General features: G+C 43.0%; 1 protein-coding gene across 1 annotated transcript in view; it reads right to left on the reverse strand.

Moving 5' to 3' along the window:
* The window catches only part of LOC121443641 (multiple epidermal growth factor-like domains protein 10), a 152,435-nt gene that overhangs the window by 64,079 nt on the left and 66,513 nt on the right, over nt 1–21,843 (reverse strand). The window contains exon 5 of the mRNA XM_041645466.1: nt 10,360–10,452. Within this exon, the coding sequence (XP_041501400.1) occupies nt 10,360–10,452 (93 nt within the window). The remainder of the gene's footprint in view (nt 1–10,359; nt 10,453–21,843) is intronic.

Genomic DNA, 21,843 nt, shown 5'->3' on the forward strand with positions numbered 1-21,843 from the left:
TGTGGGTGTCATCTCAGGTGCCATGTGAAGGCCAGAGGATAACTATGGGTGTCATCATCTCAGGTGCCAAGCACTTTTTTTTTTTCAGACAAGGTTTCTCATTGACCTAGAACTTATTAAGTGTACTAAGTGAGCTCGCTGGTTACTTAGTGAACTCAGGACTAGCAGTCTCCTTATACCCAACACTGGGGTTCCAAGCATACCCTTCAAGCTTAGCTCCTTTTATGCAGATTCTAGGGACTGAACTCAATTCCTCAGGCTGGCTACATAAACACTTTACTAACTGGCCTACCTCCTCAGCCCCAGGCCAGGATTATTTTTTAAATCTTATTTTAATGCCTCTGGGATCTAAGTGTAATTGTGGGATTTCATGGAGTCAACAGCCTTGGAGAAATGTTTCTATGACACACTTGTGTGTGTGTGTGTGTGTGTGTGTGTGTATGTGTGTGTGTGTGTGTATAAAAACACATTGGCACTTAGTTCTCCAACTCATCATGCTGAAAGATGTCAGCTTGTGCTACACAACCAGCCTCACCAGGATTACTGCTTGAAGTAAGGAGGCTCTGAGGACCCTTAACGAGGAAATGTCAAGTATCTATTAAGGCACAGATCAGCGCCCTGACTTAAGCGGTTTTGCATGAGGATTGGCTGAGGATGCGTTTAAACATTTAAAAAAAATATGTGGCCAAGAGAGAAATTAACAGGGAAGAAAATTTACAAAACCCCTCTCCCCCACCCCCACATGAATCTTCTAATATAGAGGCAAAGTACAAATAAGCCACTTTCAAGGAACTCTCGCTATGGAGTATTTTTCAAAAGACACCAAAATAATTTCCTGCTGTCTCAAAGGATAGAAAAGCACAGTTCTTGCGGAAACACACACCCTTTCTTCTTAAGCCTCCTCCATCTCAGGCTTTCAACTTCCTGTGATTTCCTTCCTTGTGCTTCAGGCTAACATGCTTGGTGCATCATCCCCTTTGCTGATGCAGAAGAAAAGAGCCTCATTCAAAACATCAAGCAGCTTTCAAAATAAAACAACTTTGTAAAGTGTCTCCATCCATGAAAAAGAATAATAAAAATGCATTTTCCAGGTCCCCTGAAAGTGCTGAACCCTGTGCCCATCACATAGAAGAAAAAAAACTCTCCACAGGCTGACAATCCCAGCCATCAGCGTGGAAAGCCGCCCAGTGCCTCCCAGATTAATTTAGTCACTGGCTGAGAATGACTCTCCCTTCTTGTTAAAGGTTAGGCTGTGATTTTACGATTTCATTGTAGGATTATCTCACGCCGCAAACCAGAAAGAAAGGGTAAGAAATGCTTACACCTTAATATATCTAAACACAATGTTAGTGTCTGTGTGAGAACGTCTTGATGACTATATCCACAGTGCAGGAAAATCTCAAGGATATAAAGGGGGTATGTAAAGATTGGAGGGGATTACATGTATTCCTGATGTCAAGAGAATAATAACCAGGGGAGCTTTTACATAGAAACTTGTGCTATAAAGTCATGCCATGTGTATATATAAATGTTTTTGCTTTATTAAGAGGTTGTTAGACATCTTCTGTAGCTACCAAGTTCTTGTTATTGAGCCCATACTACTTACTCCTGACTAAGGCAAAAACCTATGGCTAAAATTTATTATATATTAGAAGAGGCAAGACCACAATGAGATTTATCACATAAGAATATGTATACTTGGTAATAAAGAGCACAGGATTCTGAAGAGAAGGCCTGGTTCCATCCGCACCTCTGATCATGGAATCATTGGTCAAAGGGAGAAAGGAAGGGGAGAGAGGGCTACAATGAGGAGATGGAGCTTAAGATGAGTTTGAATGATTACATATGCAAGTTCCACATTGTGCAGAGACCATCTTATTTTGGATATGAGGCTAAGCATCAGTAAGGGCCTTAAATGATCTGTCTGGAACCCTACAGTAAAAAAAAACTAGGCCCAGACCATCGATACTGACTGAAAGACTTGAAAGTTTTAATAAGGTTTCCTCAAGAAAATTTAGTTTCTGACAACTGGAGAAAGTGTTAGTACATTGAAATATAACTTTTTTTGATGTTGCCTTCGTTAGTTTGATGCATCAGTAATGAATGGTGAAACTATCCAGTTTTTACAAGACACTAAGCTAAAACTATCTGCTCCTCAGCCAAGAGCTATGTTCCTATAATATCTATTATATAATCCACTGGACTAGTCTCCGTAAGTGAGATAAATGTTCTCATTTTGTTATTTCCTACCTTCATTAGTTTTATATATCTTGTGTTCCTAATTTGTTCCAGGCAGAATCACAAATGTTCAGGTTTTCTACAAATTAAAATTGTTTTTCTATCAGAAAAAGAAAAAAAAAGGTGACTTTTTAGAGTTTGCTTTCAGGCATTTTCTGAGTATTTAAACAAGGATTATTTGACACAGTCACCAACAAGATACTGATTCTAGCCAGGAAACCCACTGTGTTGTAAAACAATCAAGAACACATTATTTCGGGCAACGTACGATATATGTGTAAATACACATGGATCAACCTGAATCAGCAGTGGCCTAGACAATAGCAGAAGGCAACCAGCGAACCCGCAGGACCATCCTGGCACCCATCATCACTTCACCCAAAGCAGAGCAGGCAGCTAACACATTACTGCAGTAGGGAAATGCTTCTAATAGGTTTAAACAAAGAAAATTACAAAGGTCTGTGATGAACCAATATTTCAGCTCCCTATCTGAATATGTTTTTTTGAAAATGGACTAAGCTATTCCTTGCTATTTATTTGATAAGAGGAGAGTCTAAAAAGGTTAATGAAATTCTATTCACTGCTGTATGCTTTAGAATAATTTGTAGTCTGAATGTCTTTGCCTAATTTCTTGCTGTTGATACTCCAATTGGATATATATTAACAGTTAAATTCTATCACCTTATAGAATCTTCTCCATAAGGAAGAAATAGCAAAAAACTGAGGAGGAAGTAGATTAGTAGACATTCTCCATTCACATAAAGGCTGTCTTAGCCAATTTTCTTAGTCCTCGGCCCATCATTCAAAAGTCGCATCTCCACGTCAGAAATCCTTGGTGCTTATAGTACATCAGGGTGTAGACATCTCTCTGGAGAAGAAAACACTCCCATACATCTGGTATACCTCACCTGACTCTTACAGTTTTATTTCAGCTATCAGTATACAGGAGGAAGCCCCTGCTGTCTCTGGGGACCACAGTCTACACTACACGTGACCAACAGTGAATCCTGAAGCCACAGGAGTCTGCACCCTTAAGGCAGCAGAATGAAAGGCTCCAGGTCATGCCCTATCACTGGCAGACCTTTGGCTACTTCTTTCTTAATTCCTGAAGATGCCTTGTCTGTTCATTCCTGAAAGTGGCCATCAGTTCTTTCTCTAAGTAGAAAGCGTCTTGAAAGACACAGAATGCCATCTCCAACTACCAGGTGTATCCATTCTTGCTTCTGGCACATTTATGCCTTTATTTCCTCCATCTACAAATATTTACTGAATGTTACAGTATGCCCAGAATGAAGCTAGATGACAGTGAGTTAAACAGACCAAAACCTGAACTTTCGATTTTTTTTTTTTTCTAAACCTGTACTTTTTTATGGGGCTTACAACCTAGAGGGAAAGATGAACCAGACAACAACCAACAAGTAAACAAGGCAAACATTCTCAGGGAGGACCATTTTTGTTAAAAGTCGAAAGGGAAATGTGATAGCAATAATAGACACCCTTTGAGTATGCAAACAGCAAATGCAAACGCAGAGAGGAAACCAGTACGTCCTGGAACTGGAAGGCAAGTGCTGAGCAGTATGAGACCTTAGATGGTATATATGGATGAAAAGTTGGGGGATGGGAGCAGATCATGCACGACTTAGTGGATCATGGAGTTTATTTGGATTACACTGAGAAGCACAGAGCTTAGGGACGGTAGCAGCCTGCTGTGAAGCATGTTTTCACAAGGTCACTGTGGCCTCAAGACAGAAAATTGATTCTTGATAGGCCTGAGGGAGAAGTGGGGAAGTCAGCAAGGACACTACTGCCATTACCCACGAAGAGAGGACGATGCCTTGGAAGGGGATGACGGCAGCGGAAACAGGGAACAAATGTTAGATTTTGTAGCTAAGCCAACAAGATTTGCTGGAAAATGGATATTGGATAAAGTGGGGTTTTTTTTTTTTGATTAATAAACCATGTGGTGCTGAGTTAAACAGCATGACAGCCCAGTCTTTTCTTGCAGCCATTGCATCTGAGCACAGCTAGCACAAGCAATATGAGCATCTGTAATAGTCATGTGTCCCATATAGGACAAACCAGATGTGCATGTATCTTGTACAGATGACCTTTATCAGAGGTTGGAAATAATGTAAAACAAACAAAGCAATAAATTAAAAAACAAAAATAAAACAAAACCACCTCTCTAAGGCTTCTGTATCAGGAATGTCCTGGCAAGCCCTATTGACAGGAGGTCCTGTTAAAGAGAGGCATGGCCTACTGAGCAAGACAAGCCATCAGAAGGGGCTGGCTGCTCCATCTGTTGATGGTCCTAAGACCAAGTGAGTATGAAAGTGATGACTGTCACGAAAGCATCCCATGCATCCTTAACTTGCCCTTATGATGATGCCAGGCACAGCATCTGTGGAAGCAATGGCTGTTGCAAAAGCACAGCACGCATCTTTGACTTGTCCTTATGATGATGCTAGGCACATTGCTGAAGGCCGGCATGTCTTCATTGTTTAATCCTCACGTGACTATGGAGTAGATAACCTTATTCTTAGCTTAAACATTAAGGAAGCGACACCCAGAAACACAAGGAAAGGATAAGACCTAGAGTTGGGTCGGACTGGGAGAGTGGTGGGGGATGGCATTCTCAGTTCAGGTAGTAGTTCCTTTAGAAAAACAAAATTAGCAGTTTCTGTGTGTGCTCATCACACAGATGATGGTCCATCAGTGAGTAGCCTTCAGTTGGTTCTGATGGACCATTCTTCTCTTCCCACCTCTCATCAGTATCTGCCCCCTCACTCCAGTGAATCCAATGATCTCATGCTCTGGCCGCTCCATCAAACTGATTGCTAAAGTGATTCTGACATGGCTAAAAGGCATCTTAACTACTGGTTCTGGGGGCTGGGCTCCCAGGGCCTCCTCTCCTCAGACAACATCGATCGCACCATTGTGTCTGGGTAATAGATCTATACCACAGACTTTGCTAGGGAACATGTCAGCTTTGTGTCCCTTACAAATTGTGCCTTGTAATCTCTTTCAGACAGTTTCCTCCATTCGAACACCCTGCAGGCAGCATCTTACTGCTCCCTGCTGCACAGCACGCCTCCCTAATTCACAGGGTCCCTCGTGTTCCTCGCGCCGCACCTGGAAATGCTGATGCCAGCCTTGCCTTCAAGGCACGTTTTTACTGTCTGCGCATATCAGAAATGCCATTAGTGACCAAACAAAACCCCTTCGTGAGTTTTGGGGACCAAAATTAATTTCCAGTTCTCCCTCCATTTGGTTTTAATCTTGAAATTAAGGAGCTTGAGGGACAAGCTTTCGTATCTGTTTATTGGTTGCTGGCTCATCTGGGACTTCCACTTGTACCTTGTGGCCGAAGGAGAAATAAATGTCTCGACAGTTGTTTAAAAATTATAAAGAAAATCCTATAGGTTCAGAAAACAAAAGCGTGGTTACACCCCATAGTGAAGGTAGAGGGTTTGCAACGCAAAGAAAGAAAGACTCTGGGAAGTGCATAAGCATGCTATTGAGGGCTTGGAGAGAGAGCTGGGCAATGAAGGGCAGGATCCTTGCCAAGGTCCTAGGTTCAGTTCTCAGCACTCATGACAGGTGGCTTACAGCTACCTGTAACTCTGGTCACCAGGGAGCCAGTGCTCTCTATAGTCACAGGTGCACACACACACACACACACACACACACACACACACACACACCCCAGAGCTGGGATCCCGTCCCAGTCCTAGCTGCGATCTGGAGTCATCATTTCCCCAACTACTTGATTTCCTTTCTCACCTGAGTCTACTGTCTCAGAGCCCCTGAGAAAGTCAACAAAGCCTTCTCTTGAGTGTACAGTTACTTCTTCATTTCTTTACTCCTTCTCTATGGCTTCTCAGAGAAGTTTCTAGAAGTAATAGTTTCTAGTAGTCTGTGTTCGATCAGTCTTTCATGTCTGCTCTCTGTTCCTGGCACAACTTTTAACCCTGCCTGCCCTTGTCCTTCCAGAATCCTGCCGACCTTACCCAGCCCCAATATCTTTCCTTGGTCTATTATTTCAGCTTTTCTCTGTGAGATCAGTAAACCACTCATCATTGCTTTCCGTTATCCCCAGCATCCAGTACAATGCTCTGCACACTGCAATCATTCAGAATAAGTCCTCAAAGTGAACACATGAATGACCTTCTCAGACTCACACAATTCATTCAGTCTCATAATCTCAGCCACTTGCCAAGTACGATGAAGACAAACATATTAATAAAACCTGGATCTCCCGCCCTGCCTCCAGCAGCTACCACCCAGTGGGAGGGGCGGAGGAAGAGAGGACCGATGTTTAGACAGATAGATTGATGAGGGGAGGAAAGAGGAGAAGGAAGTTGGAGGCAGGTAAATGAATTAGCATCACTCAGTCATACGGGCAGGGGTACACATTTGGATGCCAGTGAAAGAGAAATATGCGTGGGCTTTTTCCAAAACCCACTTTAATCAAGTTTCTAGTCAAATACATCAGGATTGCTTTCTGAGGAAACTGACTTTGAACAATCCTTCAACTTGCCTCACTGGGAGCTGGACACACACTGGCTGCCTCTCAGAAGGGAAGCCCACTCTCCACTGACATGGTAACCAGTCCTATCGGATCTCACGCAAAGATCTGAAAACCTCGCATTTGAAAATGTCCATCTCTCTTGGCTTCCTACGTCTTCTGAGAAGAAAGAAAATGAGAGCTGTGTGTGTGATCGTTATTACTGTATTGTCGTCACCTGACTCTGATTATCAAAGGGGATACTGGGTTGCTGCTAGACAGAGAGCCTGGAGGACATTTTCCCTGGGTGGAACACGGGGAATGGGAAGAACCTATATCGTGTACCCATGCCTGTGGCGAGGGAAATAGAAAACGGCAGCACGCAAACAGGGAGTGGGGGACAAAAGGGAGCACCACCCTTTCAGCAATGAAGACTTGAGCCATTCCTGTGGCTAACAAACCTCAAGCAGCTGAGGTTCTGGGTGAGAGAGATGGAAACCAAGAACAGGAGAGGAGGACGTCATGGCTGGGGCTATGCGGCCAATCGCTGAGGAAAGGCGAGGAGCAGCTTTTGGTAATTTTCTGTTTGCTGAGTCCCTGTCCACATGTTTATTTTCATGCTATCCGATTATTGTTTTATTTTAGGTATAAAGTGCTTCAAGTGAACTGTAGCATTCAGGGGACACAGCAGAGCCATGACTAACTTTGGAAAGGTGTACAGTAGGCAGCAATGGATACAACATTCTCCTTATTAGGAGAGGGTGGTGAAAACATTCTCGTTTGTGAAATGGGGGCTCTGTCAAATTAGGAGGGGAGACAGAATCATTGGGTTGTAATAGAGGAATTCAAGTGTGCAGAAGCACGAAGACAGTAACTGAGCCAACCCAGGAGTTACCAGTGCATCGCCTCCCCGTTCAAAATGCAGCCCTCACTGCCTGTCCCACAAAAGCAGCTGTGAGTCTTTTCCTTTGCTCCCTGGTTGAAGACTAAGCATTTTCAGTAGAGGGCACTGGGAAGACACCGAAGAAGGTTAGGAGGGTTGGACTCTTGGCCCCAGGCTGTCAGCTCAGCAGTGACTTCTCTAGCACCTGTGCCTCCTTCAGAGTCCTGAGGGCAGCAAGAAGCTCCTGTTGCATGAGTAGCTTCCACTGATAACAGCCAGCAGCCGACAACCTCTTCCTTTTTGTGACAGAATGATGGTAGGACTCTGCTCAGTGCACAGGCGTGAGTGGACTATAGTCTGTGTGACAAACACCAGGGACATAGATGCAGACTGGATATCCTATGACATTCTCACCGTCTTCCTCCACCCAAACAAGGACAGACCAAGAAATCCACACAGACAGAAGAGAGCGGGGAGCTGGGACAACCTAGTACAGTGTGGCACCAAGAGGGCCTATAGCAGAAAGAAAACAAAAATCCATCACTACCACACGCCACTATCTTATTTCGTTTTTGTCTAAATGTATGGAAGACGAGGAAACTAACACAGGGCATCTGGGATTTGCTTGATACCGATGTGCTAATGCCAGTTTCTCAGTCCTGCCAAACTCACCAGGTATTTAAGGATTTAAGGACAGAGGATTCGGAGGATATCCAGTCCCCAGTCTATGTCCTGGTGTTTCCTCACACATAGACTTCAGAGTCAGCATGCTCTTCTCACATCAACACGATGGGTGGAAGGGAGCATGCACATGCATGTGTGTGTGTGTGTGTGTGTGTGTGTGTGTGTGTGTGTAGCGCACGCCACGGGGTTTCTGCATTTGAGTGCAGATATCCATGGAAGCCACAAGAGAGCATCAGAGCCCCTGGAGCTGTAGTTACAGGTAGTTGTAAGACAGGTTCCGAGAACCAAGCTCCTGCCTTCTCTCAAAGCAGAGTGTGCTCTTAGCCTCTTTGTGCTCTGGGTTTAAAAAGTGTCAGGAATGTTATTCTTGGAGCATCTTTAAAGGCTTCAGAAATCTGTTCACATTTATTTATAATTTTGTTTGTTACAAAGCCCGAACATGAATTGTAGAGAATAAACTAAAAGTTGCTTAATTATCACGTTTTATTGTTAGATCGTATGATCTCAGAATATTGGAGTCTTCATTGGAGTCAGAAAACTCTAACACAGAGAGCAACCTTTTACTTTCTCAAAGGCAAAGTCAGCTTTAAAGAGTCTAAAGTTCTTGTAGGCTTCTGTTTTGTGCACAAATGCCCTCTAGTCTGAGCCCTTAACTTGAGGTAGTCTCCAATTTTTAGGAGAAAAAGCAGCTGAAATCATTCCACAGCCTCCTGCCCTGAGCTGAGTAAGAAACCCATTTCAAATAAAGAACCCAGCCATTTCCCCCTTTCCCACTTTACAATAATATTTTTCTTCAAAATGTCTAGGTACAACTGGGTTTAAAGTTAGAAAAGTTAATGAAAGTGGTCTCATATTTGCGGTCAGTCAGCCAGGAAAATGGACACAAGCCAAATCCCACATCCCAAACATTCTGCCTCAATTGCATGTGGACAGAGTGCCCACCCTGCCTCCCTGCTCTCCATGAGAAGTGGAACAAAACTCTGAAAGACAGTTACCCACTGGAGCAGACTCCCACACATTCACAAATGCCCTCACACCCTCACACACACACACACACACACACACACACTCTCTCGCACGCTCACACATTCACAAATGCCCTCACACCCTCACACACACACACTCACACACTCACACATTCACATATACCCTCACACCCTCATACACACACATACCCACTCATACACATTCATTATATGCTCTTATTCTCTTTCTCTCTCCCTCTCCCCCTCTCTCTCTCACACACACACATACACACACACCTCTCTCATATTCCCTATCAAAGTTATAGTAAGCAGGCTCTTGACACTGAATGTTTTGTGCACAAAGGCTTCCCCCAGGAGATGCAGCTTCAGGGACAGCCAAGAAATCCTAAGTCTAAAGGTGTTCTTAGTAAAATAAAAAAAAAAAAAAATCTTCCCAATTCCAAAGAAAGCAAGTAAAATTCTTAGAAGTCAGTTTAACTGGGCAACTCAAAATTCTTCCAGACTAATCTCAAAAACGCCATTGGGCTGTTAGAAGGTTAGAAGAACTGGCTCACTTTTGGAAAACAATTATTTCTCTTGGATGAGTTTAACTATTTATTTATTTAGTGCAATACAGTATTGTATTTCCATTTCCTCTTATATTTTTAAGTCGTGAAGAAAAAGGCACAATTTTGCACGCAGCAACAAGTTGCCAGGACACTGAAATTTTAGCTGCAAAATGTATGACAGTAACTGTATTCTGTGACATTCCATCATTCCAATGTCGTGATCCTGAAAGTAGGGACCTTGAGTGCAGCCTTCTTAGAACCTAGAAAACATTATTTTAGGCTTGTAACTCTCTCATAATGAAGACAGCCACAATGTATGCTGGAGTTTTGTTAAGCGCAGTGCTCTCTGTGCTACATGCATGGAGCTAGGAGGAACAGCATGGGTGAGGTAGATTTGCAATCCACAAGGCCCTCTGCCTGGGATGGAGACAGGAACTTTGGCTTAGAGTAACCCGCAGACAAGGGGCCCACACAACAACCCCCGGAGACAGACAATGGCAGATGGGCACTCACCACTGGAGCAGTTGGTCCCACCCCAGCCGGGCTCACACTGACAGGTGTTTGGAGCGATGCAGCGGCCATGGACACATTTATCAGCACAGTGAGCTGTCAGAGAGGAAAAAAATATCAATCAAACCGAGAAAGTTGGCACAAGAAAAAAACCAACAACAACACAGCTGTTGCGCTCCCTAGGCTCACATATCACTAAAAACAACATGCGTGCTTCATAGCTGCTTTCAATCCTCTCCTCGGCCCTTTCAGAGTCTACTGTATAACCAAACAATTCCCTTCTTATTTTGCTATTTCTAAGGAAATTCCTCCATTTCTACTGTTTAATTCTGCTTCACACTAAATTAGGGCAGCAGGGTCAAGGAGTATTGTCTAATCCATACTTTAGAAGCTGTTTCAGTGGTTCCCAAATACATCCTCTTTGTGCTGGGAAGAGTGGACGTGGAGAAATAAACCACAAAGCAAGATATGAGGACTCCACAGTGACAGCACAGTCAAGAGGTCATTTCCTGTCTATGATATAGTCACCAGAAACAATGGCCGCCTTTCTCTGCGAAGGCATCCACACTATGTCACAGCAGAGTCGAAAATGCATCGTGCTGGACCTCAGTGCCTCACACACACATCCGTGTTCTCTAAATACCTAGATAGAGAAGTTATTGTGAGAGCTAGTTGAAAGCACTTGGAGTTACAACATTTTTCTTCAGGATGGAGTAAAGTACCCTGACTTAGATGCGTTTTATTAATCTGTGCTTATCATTAAAGCCAAACATATTAACTGCCCAACCTCATAAAATATCAGTACATAAGTAAGCCTCGAGTCCAGCTGCATACACTAGTAGCATTTATCGTGGTTGTTTTCAGTATTTATTTTTTATTTTTTGTACTATACATTGTTTCTTCAAAAAAATAGAACCATAGTAATTTTTAAATTGTTTTTCTACCCAACATAATGAGAAGCATGTCATTAAATATTTTTATGTACTTTATTCACCATTGTTGTTATAATGCATGCCAATAATGTATATATGTATATATGTATATATATATGAATAATTATGAATCTGTAATAGATGAGTATTATGAATATATAAGATTCACAATCACGGTCACTCAGAAAGTCTTGACCTTAGATATGAAGAGAGATACAGGGAAAGTTATCTGGGATAAAGAGAAAGTGAACACCAGAAATCAAAACAAAAACCAATGGCATGAGTTTTGCTTGTTGCAGGATCAGGGACAACAGGAAAGACAGAGAACCAGGCTGGTGTCAGCACTCCACTCTGAGAATTAGCAAGGAAAAGTCCAAGTGAAGTTTGAGACCTGTAGACAGAGGACCACGGAAGGACTCACTACCACCAGAGTAAGCTATGAGTCACATGTTAGTGGCCCAGTGACTGGGATGCCAGGCCTGTTGAGCATGAGATTCTGACCTACAATAGAGTTTCCTGACATCAGAACCTTAAGGAAGCACTTGGTGATCTTGTAATAGTCAATTCAGAATATTATACCGTTAATAGCCAGTAAGAGCAGAAACCACCCATAGCTTATGAATAGACCAGCCTCACAATATGTCACTTATATTGTCAAGTGAAGTCAACATGTGCTGACCTCAGGATTCCCTTCCTTCTGTCTCTGTGCACGTGTTTGACCTCACAGGTGGTGTTTGTTTGTAAGGCCACATCGCTCTCTCGTGTGATCCATTTAAATTTAGGTATGGACGGTACTGGAACCATCAGCTTGCCGTACTCAAACACACAAGATCCAGTTAAACGCAATAGGAGACAAGATGACCATGCAGAGCAAGCTCTCTACTGCACACATGGTGTCACAGGGTAGCACGTCCAGAGGCCTCCCGCTTTCTAAGAATGCCGCCCACCATAAGCAAGTCACCATGACAAGGCTTGGCCTTACCTGCCTCATGGACTGATGGCATTTAGGGTTGAAGCATATATGGTTGCTTAGCAATCTTTTTCTTTCTCAGGGTACAGAAGCTATTTAAAATCATGTTTTCATATCTTGAGACATTTTAGAAATTAGATGCTATTTACCTTTAAGGTGAAACAGGGTTTCTTTGCTACAAATGAATTTTTTTTTAAAAAAAAAAAAGGATCTGGTGGTGATAATTTAAAATCTGGATTATTTTAAGAAATTTCTTGAGCTAACGTCACACTGATGTCTGAAACAAAATATGGATGGGTTATTGACATAAGAACAAATTCATCCAAAAGCTAACTAGGGGTGGGGGTGGCGGGTCTTAATTAAAACTCAACCGTATGGAATGACCTTTGTGTGTTGCCGCCTGAAATAATGGCCCAAGTAATGAAAACAATGGTCTAGAGTCCACAAAGAACATAAGACTCTATTCCACGTAGTCGAAGGACTAACACAGCCTTCGACTCTCACCATCCAAATTCCATCTCTTCTCTGTGTTCTTCCCTACTGTCTCTGGCTCCCCAAATCCAGCAATAGCCCTGCACACATGCCCACAGATGGTCCGGGGCAAAGAGAAGCAGTGGGGCTGCTACAAAATGCTCTGTGACCTAGGATGCCACAGCTACAGAGATGCTAAGTAGGACAGTTTGGGATGCAGGGACGGCAACCGACTCTGGGTGATCAACTGCATTAGCTCCTAACCTGTCCTCAGCTTCCCCAGACAGCTTTAGACGTTACCCGCTCTAGGTGCCAAGTGTACAGGACTCATCCCATATGGGAAATGAAGCAGGTTAAAGATGTGAACTAGCCATGTAATCCTGCTAAATGGGACTAGCCAAGAAGAGTGTTCAGCTTAGTAAGTGTTCAGGGACTTGTGTCCTAAGCATAGACAGAAAAGAATCATTATAAGATCTCACCTACAGGAACAGGAAGGGTTTTTTTTATTACTTATCCATGTCCTTTCTTTTTATTTTTAAAGGGGGCAGTTAAAACTAAGGTAACATGGAGCTGGTGGGATAGCTCAGTCAGTAAAGTGTTTGCAAGCATGAGGGCCTGAGTTCAACATACAGAATCCAAGTTCAAAGACGAAGAGAATGACTAGGCCATGAAGATGACTGATGGCCAGTGATGAAGCAAATGATGGAGCTATGAGCCAATGATGGAGCTATGAGGAGGAAGGAGGAGGAAGGGGAGGGGGATGATAACGGGAAGGGGTCGGGGGGAAAAAGAGAAGAAGCGGATGTGGTGGCATTCACTTGTAATCCTGGCAATGGGGAAACAGGAAAAGGCAGATCCCTGGAGCTTGCTGGGCATCCAGTCTAGCTGAATCAGTAGGCTTCAGGCCAATGAAGACACTGCTCAAAAACACTCGATGGCAGCCAAAGAATGACATCCAAGGCTGTCCTGTGGCCTCCACACTTCTGTGTACACACACACACACACACACACACAGAGAGAGAGAGAGAGAGAGAGAGAGAGAGAGAGAGAGAGAGAGAGAACAAACTTTCTATCCAACATGATTTTTTTCTTTTTAAAAATATTTTTCCCTTTAAAAGGACATAATTAATCTCATGCTCTGTGTTTTTAGTAGCTTTTCTCTGAGGCCAGATACGAGCTGAACCTTTGCCCACAATCTGTACCCAGCTGGAGGTACATTAAGCTATGAGGCACAGCCAACTTTTCCCTCAAGAGTGGAGGGGCAAGCAATACGAATGAGACCAACAGGCGGAGTCTTTGAAGTGAGAGCTGTGGCCAGGCTGTCTGTTGGTGGACAGGTGAGGACTGACATGGTGACCCTGGAATCTTCTAATTAGGCTCCTGTTTCAGCCTCAGTTCCTAAATCCATTTAAATCCCACTACTAATGCCAGGGGCCTCATCCTTTTCACTTGTGAATGCTGAGAGACATTAGGGATAATCAAGTGTTTTCTCTTCTGCCACATGCATTTCCCGTCGGACTGACTCAGGGGTGGAGAAGACCTGAAAGGAAGAGCGGGCAGACTGGAGACGCCTGTGTACTCTAAATATGCCTGGTCAGGCAATGCATCCATTGTTCTACAGGCAATGATGCAATCAACTCATGTAGATTAAGAAAATGTATCTCAAAATTAGTTGCCTAATGGCTTACCACCTTCGTGTCCCTCTCCTTTCTATCAACAAACACAGAAGAGCAGGGTACCATGTAATGTTTGGGATCAGGAAAACAGAATGGATCTGGCTAAGTAGGAACTCAGTCTGGAGATGAAGGAGCAGCAAAGGTATGGGAAAGAGACTGTAAGGGGACACTGGATCATCCACCTGACATGTGCAGACAGGACACTCCATACAAAACATACATTAGTGGTTGACGTACATGTGGGACTATGCAGATGTTTTTGAGATGAAAGAAATATTTAAAATTTGGTCCTGTGATTTTGTACAACTCTGAATATTCAGAAACTAGACCTAATGTCATAATTCAACTATAACTCATACAGTATGTGAATTATATCTCCAAAGGTTATCATTAAAAAATCCTATGGAAATTGGGAGCAGGTAATAATTAATCTCAACTGGCTTGATATCAAGGAAGATCTCCTGACAGGGAAGACATCTGAGCTAATGAAGTGGGCACTTATAGAATAGTTACATACAGAAGTGGCCTAAAGTAGCTACCTCACACTCTCTCTTCCTAGTACCCTATCCCACAACCAAACAGTTTATTTCTAGGATTCAGGAACACTTACTCCATAGCCACCAAAGACCTTTCTGCATAGTGGCCCTAGATGGCTAACCATCATGGAGAGAGCAAGAGTATACTAGGCAACTAGAACTCTGGACGCAGTAAATAAAATAGGGAAACAGTCATATGCAAAATTCCTTTCTGTCCACTCTGATAGGTACTTTGTGTCTCTTAAGGGCAGATACAGAGTTATTGCTAGCAGTGTGTCTGGCAGACATTGATAATTACTCCTCTCTCCTGTTGTATTAGCAGAGTTCCAGTCATGCCAGGGAGACTAGAGTGACCAGCAACCAACTACATTTCCTGGCTTTCTTTCTAGAATGATGCGTCCATGTGGACAGCAAGACAAACAGACTCAGTGGTCAGTCCAGCTTCCCTCCTCCCTGATACCCTGAGTGACGAAAAGCAGGATTTTCAGAATGCAGGTGACAGCCCTAAGGAAAGGAAGCAAGTGGGCCACGGTGCTCTCTACTCTGAATCCTTCCCGCAGATGAACGAATGCCGTCAGCTACCCTCAAGACACTTACAAACCCTAGTTGCTTGGTTACTGTTCTGGATCTGTTTTCTTCTCAACGTGATTCCAAACTAACGCACTGGCCCGTTGAGAGCTCTTCCAGGTAAGGGCTATAGAGCATCTGTATTGGAATGACTTGAAGGCCCATTTCTGTTAGAAAGATACTCAAGAGCTCAGAACTTCTACTAGACTTGGAAGCAAATGGACCACACCAGCCTATGCAGGATGATCAGATGGTGGGAGGAAAAGTAAAATCACTGCCACAAGGTGTGTGCGCGGGCCTCTCTGGGAAAATAACTTTAACTTGGAGTGTAAGAAGAGTGAAGTAACGCGGATGCTGTCAGCCTTCAGACAAAAACAAAAACCAGCAAAGCTGCTGTAGTTAATAAACCAAAAAAGAGGGGACGGAATAGAATAGCGGAATGTATCCAACAAAAAAGAAGCAGCTGAGAACTGAGGAAGGGTGGAATACAGAAAGCCAACCTAATAGCATCGGTAATGACATTAAGTGGAACAGCCTAAACCTCTGGCTTAACAGGCTGAAGTCTTTAAAACAGCAAGAAAATACTTTGTTTATACAAATTACATGTGAAATATAATTACAAAGCACATTAAACACAAAACAGTTTAAAAAGACACAGTAAGTCTCTTACTTATGTTTTTACTGCTGTAATGAAACACTGTAACAAAAAGCAACTTGGGGAGCAAAGGGGGTATTTCAGCTTAGGACTCTCCATCACTGAGCCAAGTCAAAGCAGGAACCTAGAAGCAGGAATCAAGGCAGAGGACATGGAGGAGTGCTGCGTATTGGTTTGCCCTCCCTGGCTTGTTCAGTCTACTTGCACAACTCAGGACCAACCACGTGCCCAATGGTGGCACCATTCATCGTGGGCTTGGCTTTGCCACATCTGTCATTAATCAAGAAAATGTCCTAGAAATTTGCCTATAAGCAATCTAATGAAGACATCTTGATTTAGATTTCTCATTCCAGATAATTCGAGCTTGTGTCAAGTTGACCATAAATCAATCAAGATAATAGTGATAAAAAACACTTCCAGTAATTATACCATGATGGATAACTTTAGAGGAAAGATTATCTTCAGAGATAATGAAGGTCATATAAAAATGATAATGGGTTCATCAAAGTAGGCTAGAACTGTCTCAAAATGCTTACAGACATGTGGGATGTTTCCACTTTTGAGGTATCACAAAGAAAGCAGATTTGAACACCTGTGCCCAAATCTCAACCAACTCTTCCATTGTATTCCAGATACAAACAAGAGAAATGTAAGCCATACAAACATTTGTCCCTCGGGTTTTCCAAGCAGCCTTTTTCAAAATAGTAAGATGGAAAATAACTAACTAGTCATAAATAAGTGCAAGTGTAAATTAATTGTGGACTATACATACAAAAATATTACTCAGAATGAACTAACGATTACACAACAACATGGGTGGATCTCAAATTCATTATGCTTCATGAAGGAAACGGTTCATCAGGGAGAACACAGTACTCTAGAAAAGGCACCCTAAGCTAGAGCCACAGAATCAGGGTGATGCTTGCCTAAGGAAGAGTGGAAAGGAAGGAATGGATGGAGGAAGTTACAAGTAAGATCACTGAAAAGGAAAGTGTGAATAGAGGAAGTTATGAGTAAGATCATTGAAGAGGAAAGCAGGAATGGAGGAAGTTATGAGCAGGTTCATTGAAAAGGAAAGCAGGAATGGAGGAAGTTATGAGCAGGTTCATTATCACAAATGGGGTAAGGATTTCACAATTTTACACACATGCCAATTCTTACCAATTTGTATACTTAAATATGTGCAGTTTATTTTATAAACTGTTTGAAAAATACAATATGAAGAAAATCTCCTAAAGGGACCAAATAACTTTATATATCAAGGGGATGGGTAAGAATGAAATATCTGAACTGTCACTAAAATACTGTACACACTTTATGAGATTCCTTTTAATTTTTCATTTTCTGTGATGCCAACCTTGAACTCAGGACTTTACACATGCTAGGCGAGCACTCTGACACTGAGCTACATTCCCAGGCCTCCGATTTCTGTAGGAGTCAATGGGCTCTGCAAATTGACTTTGACTTCTCTCAAGAAATGTATTTGCAGACAATGTGATGTGCTCCTGAGTGTCTCCTCAGTGAAGCAAATAACTTAAGTTGGAAGAACAAAACCAAAAATTTGTGCGAAAATAAGACAGTTGCATGGAGCCCATATATGGAATAGATATGCCATCTGGGGAGCACATAATCCTATTCATTGCTTGGAAGTGGAGTTTTCATTGGATTCTGAACTTACACAGGCATTATGGATTTTTGGCTCCAACTCTCACACTGGTCTCTTTAGGTTAAATCAGACTTTAAAAACGCCAGTAATATGATCCTAATGAGCCACCGTTTCAGAAGGGTAAAGACGCCAGAATAAACTCTAGTTTCCTTCATGGAAATGCCTAACAACTCAGCCTCCGGCATGTCTGATGACTCACTCTGAACAGGATTGAAAATTTCTTCACTGACAACTGAGAGAAGGGACCAGAAGGAAGCTGTGTTCCCTCGAGATGGGTTAGTCCCTGCTGGCAAGGTCTCATCTGTGTCTGTAAGAAAAGTGTGACTGTGCCACAGGAAGGGCATGCCAGCCTCTCCTGTTCTTAGAAGGGCATCTCTCCTGGCCTGACCCCTTCCTATGGGGCCATTGGGTCATTTCAGAACATTTTCCACCACATGGCTTGTGCCCTAGTTTACCTGACTGAGACGTGCTTCAGGCCTCCGCATCCGAATCACACGTTCATAATTAAAACCAGTCCTGAGGAAAGCTAAGAGGGCAGTGAGGCCGTGGTTAGGCTTCCACTTCTTCCAGTCTGCGCCCTCACCCTCTTTCCCCTCAGCGGTGATCTGTGGACACTTGGCTTTGGACTCTGAGACACACACACTCTTCTACTCTCCTCTGACATCTACCTACTTGGGAGCCAATCAATTCCTCATGACCAAGAGTCAAGGACTAATAGTTGCTTTCCTTGTCTGGACCCTTTGCTTCACAGTATGGACACCTTAAGGAAAATGTACAGATTAAGCAATTTAATTGATTCAGAAAAGAGAAAGCAAGCAAGCTATCCATGGCTACTAGAAAGTTCAAAAAAAAGAGAAAGGAAAGAGGAAGGAAGGAAGGAAGGAAGGAAGGAAGGAAGGAAGGAAGGTTGGTTGGTTTATAGAACAGCAACTAAAATGCCTTTGGGAACCAGATAGCTAGGGACCAGATATATCAGAGGAATACTACAAGTCAGCAGTAGTCAGAGAACTTGGGAGCTGCGTAGTCTTCTGTATCCTCTGTCACTTAGGAACATCAAACCTGTGTTTCTAATTCCCTGGCTTTCCCAAGCTGCTACTAAAACTTGTTAGAATCAAAGACACAGCACAGACCTAACCAGACTCGACTGTATATCACAAGCTAAGTACAGTAGTATATCCTTGCAGTCCCAGCAACCCAAGAGACTGAGGCAGGAGAATCACTGAGAGTGTCAGTTCAAGGCCAGACTAGGAAATACATCAAAACTCTATATTAAAAACATAAAATAGGGCCAGCCAGATGACCCAGTGGGTAAATAAAGTTGCTTGCTATACAAGCCTGGGGACCTACGTTTGATCCCAAAACCCATATGGGAAGAAAAGAACTAATTCCCAAAAGTTGTCCTCTGACCCTCACATAGGAGTCATGGCACATGTACATTGTCGCAACCCCTACACACTTGCGCGTGCACACACACACATGCATGCACATACACACACCAAATATAAAAAATATATAAAAAAGTCTAAAATGAATATATGTCAGACCATCTGGACTTGTTACTCAGACAACTTTAGAGAACAACAGGAAAGGCCCAAAAAGAACAAATAAATGGGACTTTATGTTCTTTGAAGGTCACATTTTAAACTTATTAAATTGCTATTTAATTTAAATTTAATTTAATTTAAATTATTAAATTGCTATTTTCCCCTTGACTTTAAATTTAACCCTGACAGACCTGTCACTTATATGGCTATTCAAATTTTGACATTTTATATGCATATGTGTTGACATCTTCTAGCTAAATAATAGTTGGCCATGACATACTTTCAGTGATAATGGTTAAAGATTTAGAAGAAAGACCCAGACAACCTCCCACCAGTGAAGTCAGTATAATAGGCCTCTCCTCCACACTGGAGGACAAATATGCCTGCTACACCTGTGGATTCAGCTAAAATCTTTCCTGTCTTGGATTGTTTGATGGGGGAGGGAGGTCCATGGCAAATAAGTTTGAGACACGCCTTTTACTCCAAGCATTCCCAAGGCCATTTCCCAAAATACCTCATAATGTAGCAACAAACTCTACAGGATATGCAGTCCATCGTTCACATGAGGGGCATGGGACTACAGATGGTACCCAAGACCCACTATCGGGAAGCCAGTCTTCTCCTAGGAAAATTCCATCTCTGGTGCCTTCCCTCTTTTTATGCCCACAAGTGCACACAAGTATACCAGATGAACTCAGCTGCTGTTTTGAAGGATAAGCAGCCACTGGGCCTCTGTCCTCATTCAACAAGCCATTAGGATACTGGCCACTCCTGTGGCCCAGCTAGCACAGGAGATCCATCTCAGGGTAACGGGTCCTCCTCGAGGACCTGGTAGAGAAGTTTCTTTTACTGAGTAAAAAATTCTCCAGGCGCTCTAAGTTCTTTCAAACCTTTCATAGACTCATTTATCTTGAAAACAGACGAAGTCTAGAACTTGGGAGACTCTTAACGCTACAGATGAAGGAAACAAAAACTATCTGTGCAGTGTGTGTGGCTCAGACGGAGGCCTTAGGTTTACTGGCAGTCACTATGCTAGACTGGAGAGGGAGGAGGGAATGCAGGCCTGTCACCTGGTCATGTCAATGTTGTTCACTTCAATCAAAATGTGGGGTTTTTTTTCTATTATTTTAAATTACTTTGTCCTAAAAAGATTTGAATAGCAATTCAGTTAAAATTGCTTCTCAGTTCCAGGCTTTTATATTAGCGAGTCTCTGTCCCTGCAAGCATGCTGCATAAATTATTAGGCCTGTGAACATTCTAACTACCCCGAAAAGATTTCAATTTCAGAAACTCGCTTCCTGGAGGTGAGGCAAGCTTCCATTGTTTCTGTTAGCCTAGTCTCTCCGGGATTCTAAAGTCAGGCCTGCTTTGGCAGAAAGAGCAGCAGGCAAGATTTCCATCAGAATTGTACTGTGTCTATCTTAAATTCATGGTGGAATTCTTTAAGATTAAATTCATAGTTTCTATTTATAACAGTCTAAGTAACAGGGAAATACCGATGACCAGGAGGACAACAAAGGCCCGCTGCATTATTTATTAGATCTTTGCTCCTAGGCAGAGCCCAACGTCCCCAACCAGAAAATCCAAGAGTAGGTTCCAGAGGGCGTGTGGGAAAATTGGAATTCCTGCTGGTGCAGTGTATAGACAAAAGGCTTCTCCCTGCATTTTCTGGTAGGTGCCTCTGAAACAAGTAGGGCTCCATAGCAACAGAGAACGGGATCCCTATGGAAACATGAAAAAATCCAGTGCCTGTACGGGAGGGGCACGACCGGGTGGTTACACTGAGGGACATACCATCTCATTGTTGGCTCTGGCCAGCCTAACGGGATTGTCTCACTTTTATCTCTACTCAAAAGGCTGTGCTCAAGAGTCTAAAAGACAACAGTTTTGGAAATGCTTGACAAGATCGTTACTGCAAATTAAACAAGCCTGTGGGACTTGGACAAACTCAGAGTTTGTCCAAGAGCTCTGGCTGCCTTAGACTTCAAAAAGAGGCCTTCCGCTCTGGCTCGGTTCTTGCCTACCAACCATAGAAGCGCTTCTCCCCCTCAAACAAGCACTCTGCCAAACTCTGAGTCTATATAGCCCTCGACGAGAGGTCTCGCCTGCAACTCACAGTCTAAAAAAAATATGGGTTCAAAACGCCTCAGAAAAACAAACAAAACAAAACAAAACTCAAGTCACACAAAACCTGGATAAAAGGTGATATGTGTCAACTCACTGTCACCAAGGGGTGAGAGATGAGACGGCATCTCAGCCAGTGTTTTCCCCAAGCCATATCCAGTTGGTCCACATACTCAAGCTTGCTGTCTCTCTCCCTGTGCAATCCTCCTTAGGCTGACACTGAGACAGAATACAGATGTCTTCATCCACTTGAGAAAATTGTAGACAGTGTTTTCCTGAGTTAGTGTGGCAAATACTCTGGCTTTCCCGGAAGCAGCCAGTCTGTCCTGGTATAGCGGATGACGTG

The sequence above is a fragment of the Microtus oregoni genome, unplaced genomic scaffold (genome assembly GCF_018167655.1).
Source record: "Microtus oregoni isolate MIOR12 unplaced genomic scaffold, Mior012 000110F_ref0000174, whole genome shotgun sequence".
NCBI lineage: Eukaryota > Metazoa > Chordata > Mammalia > Rodentia > Cricetidae > Microtus > Microtus oregoni.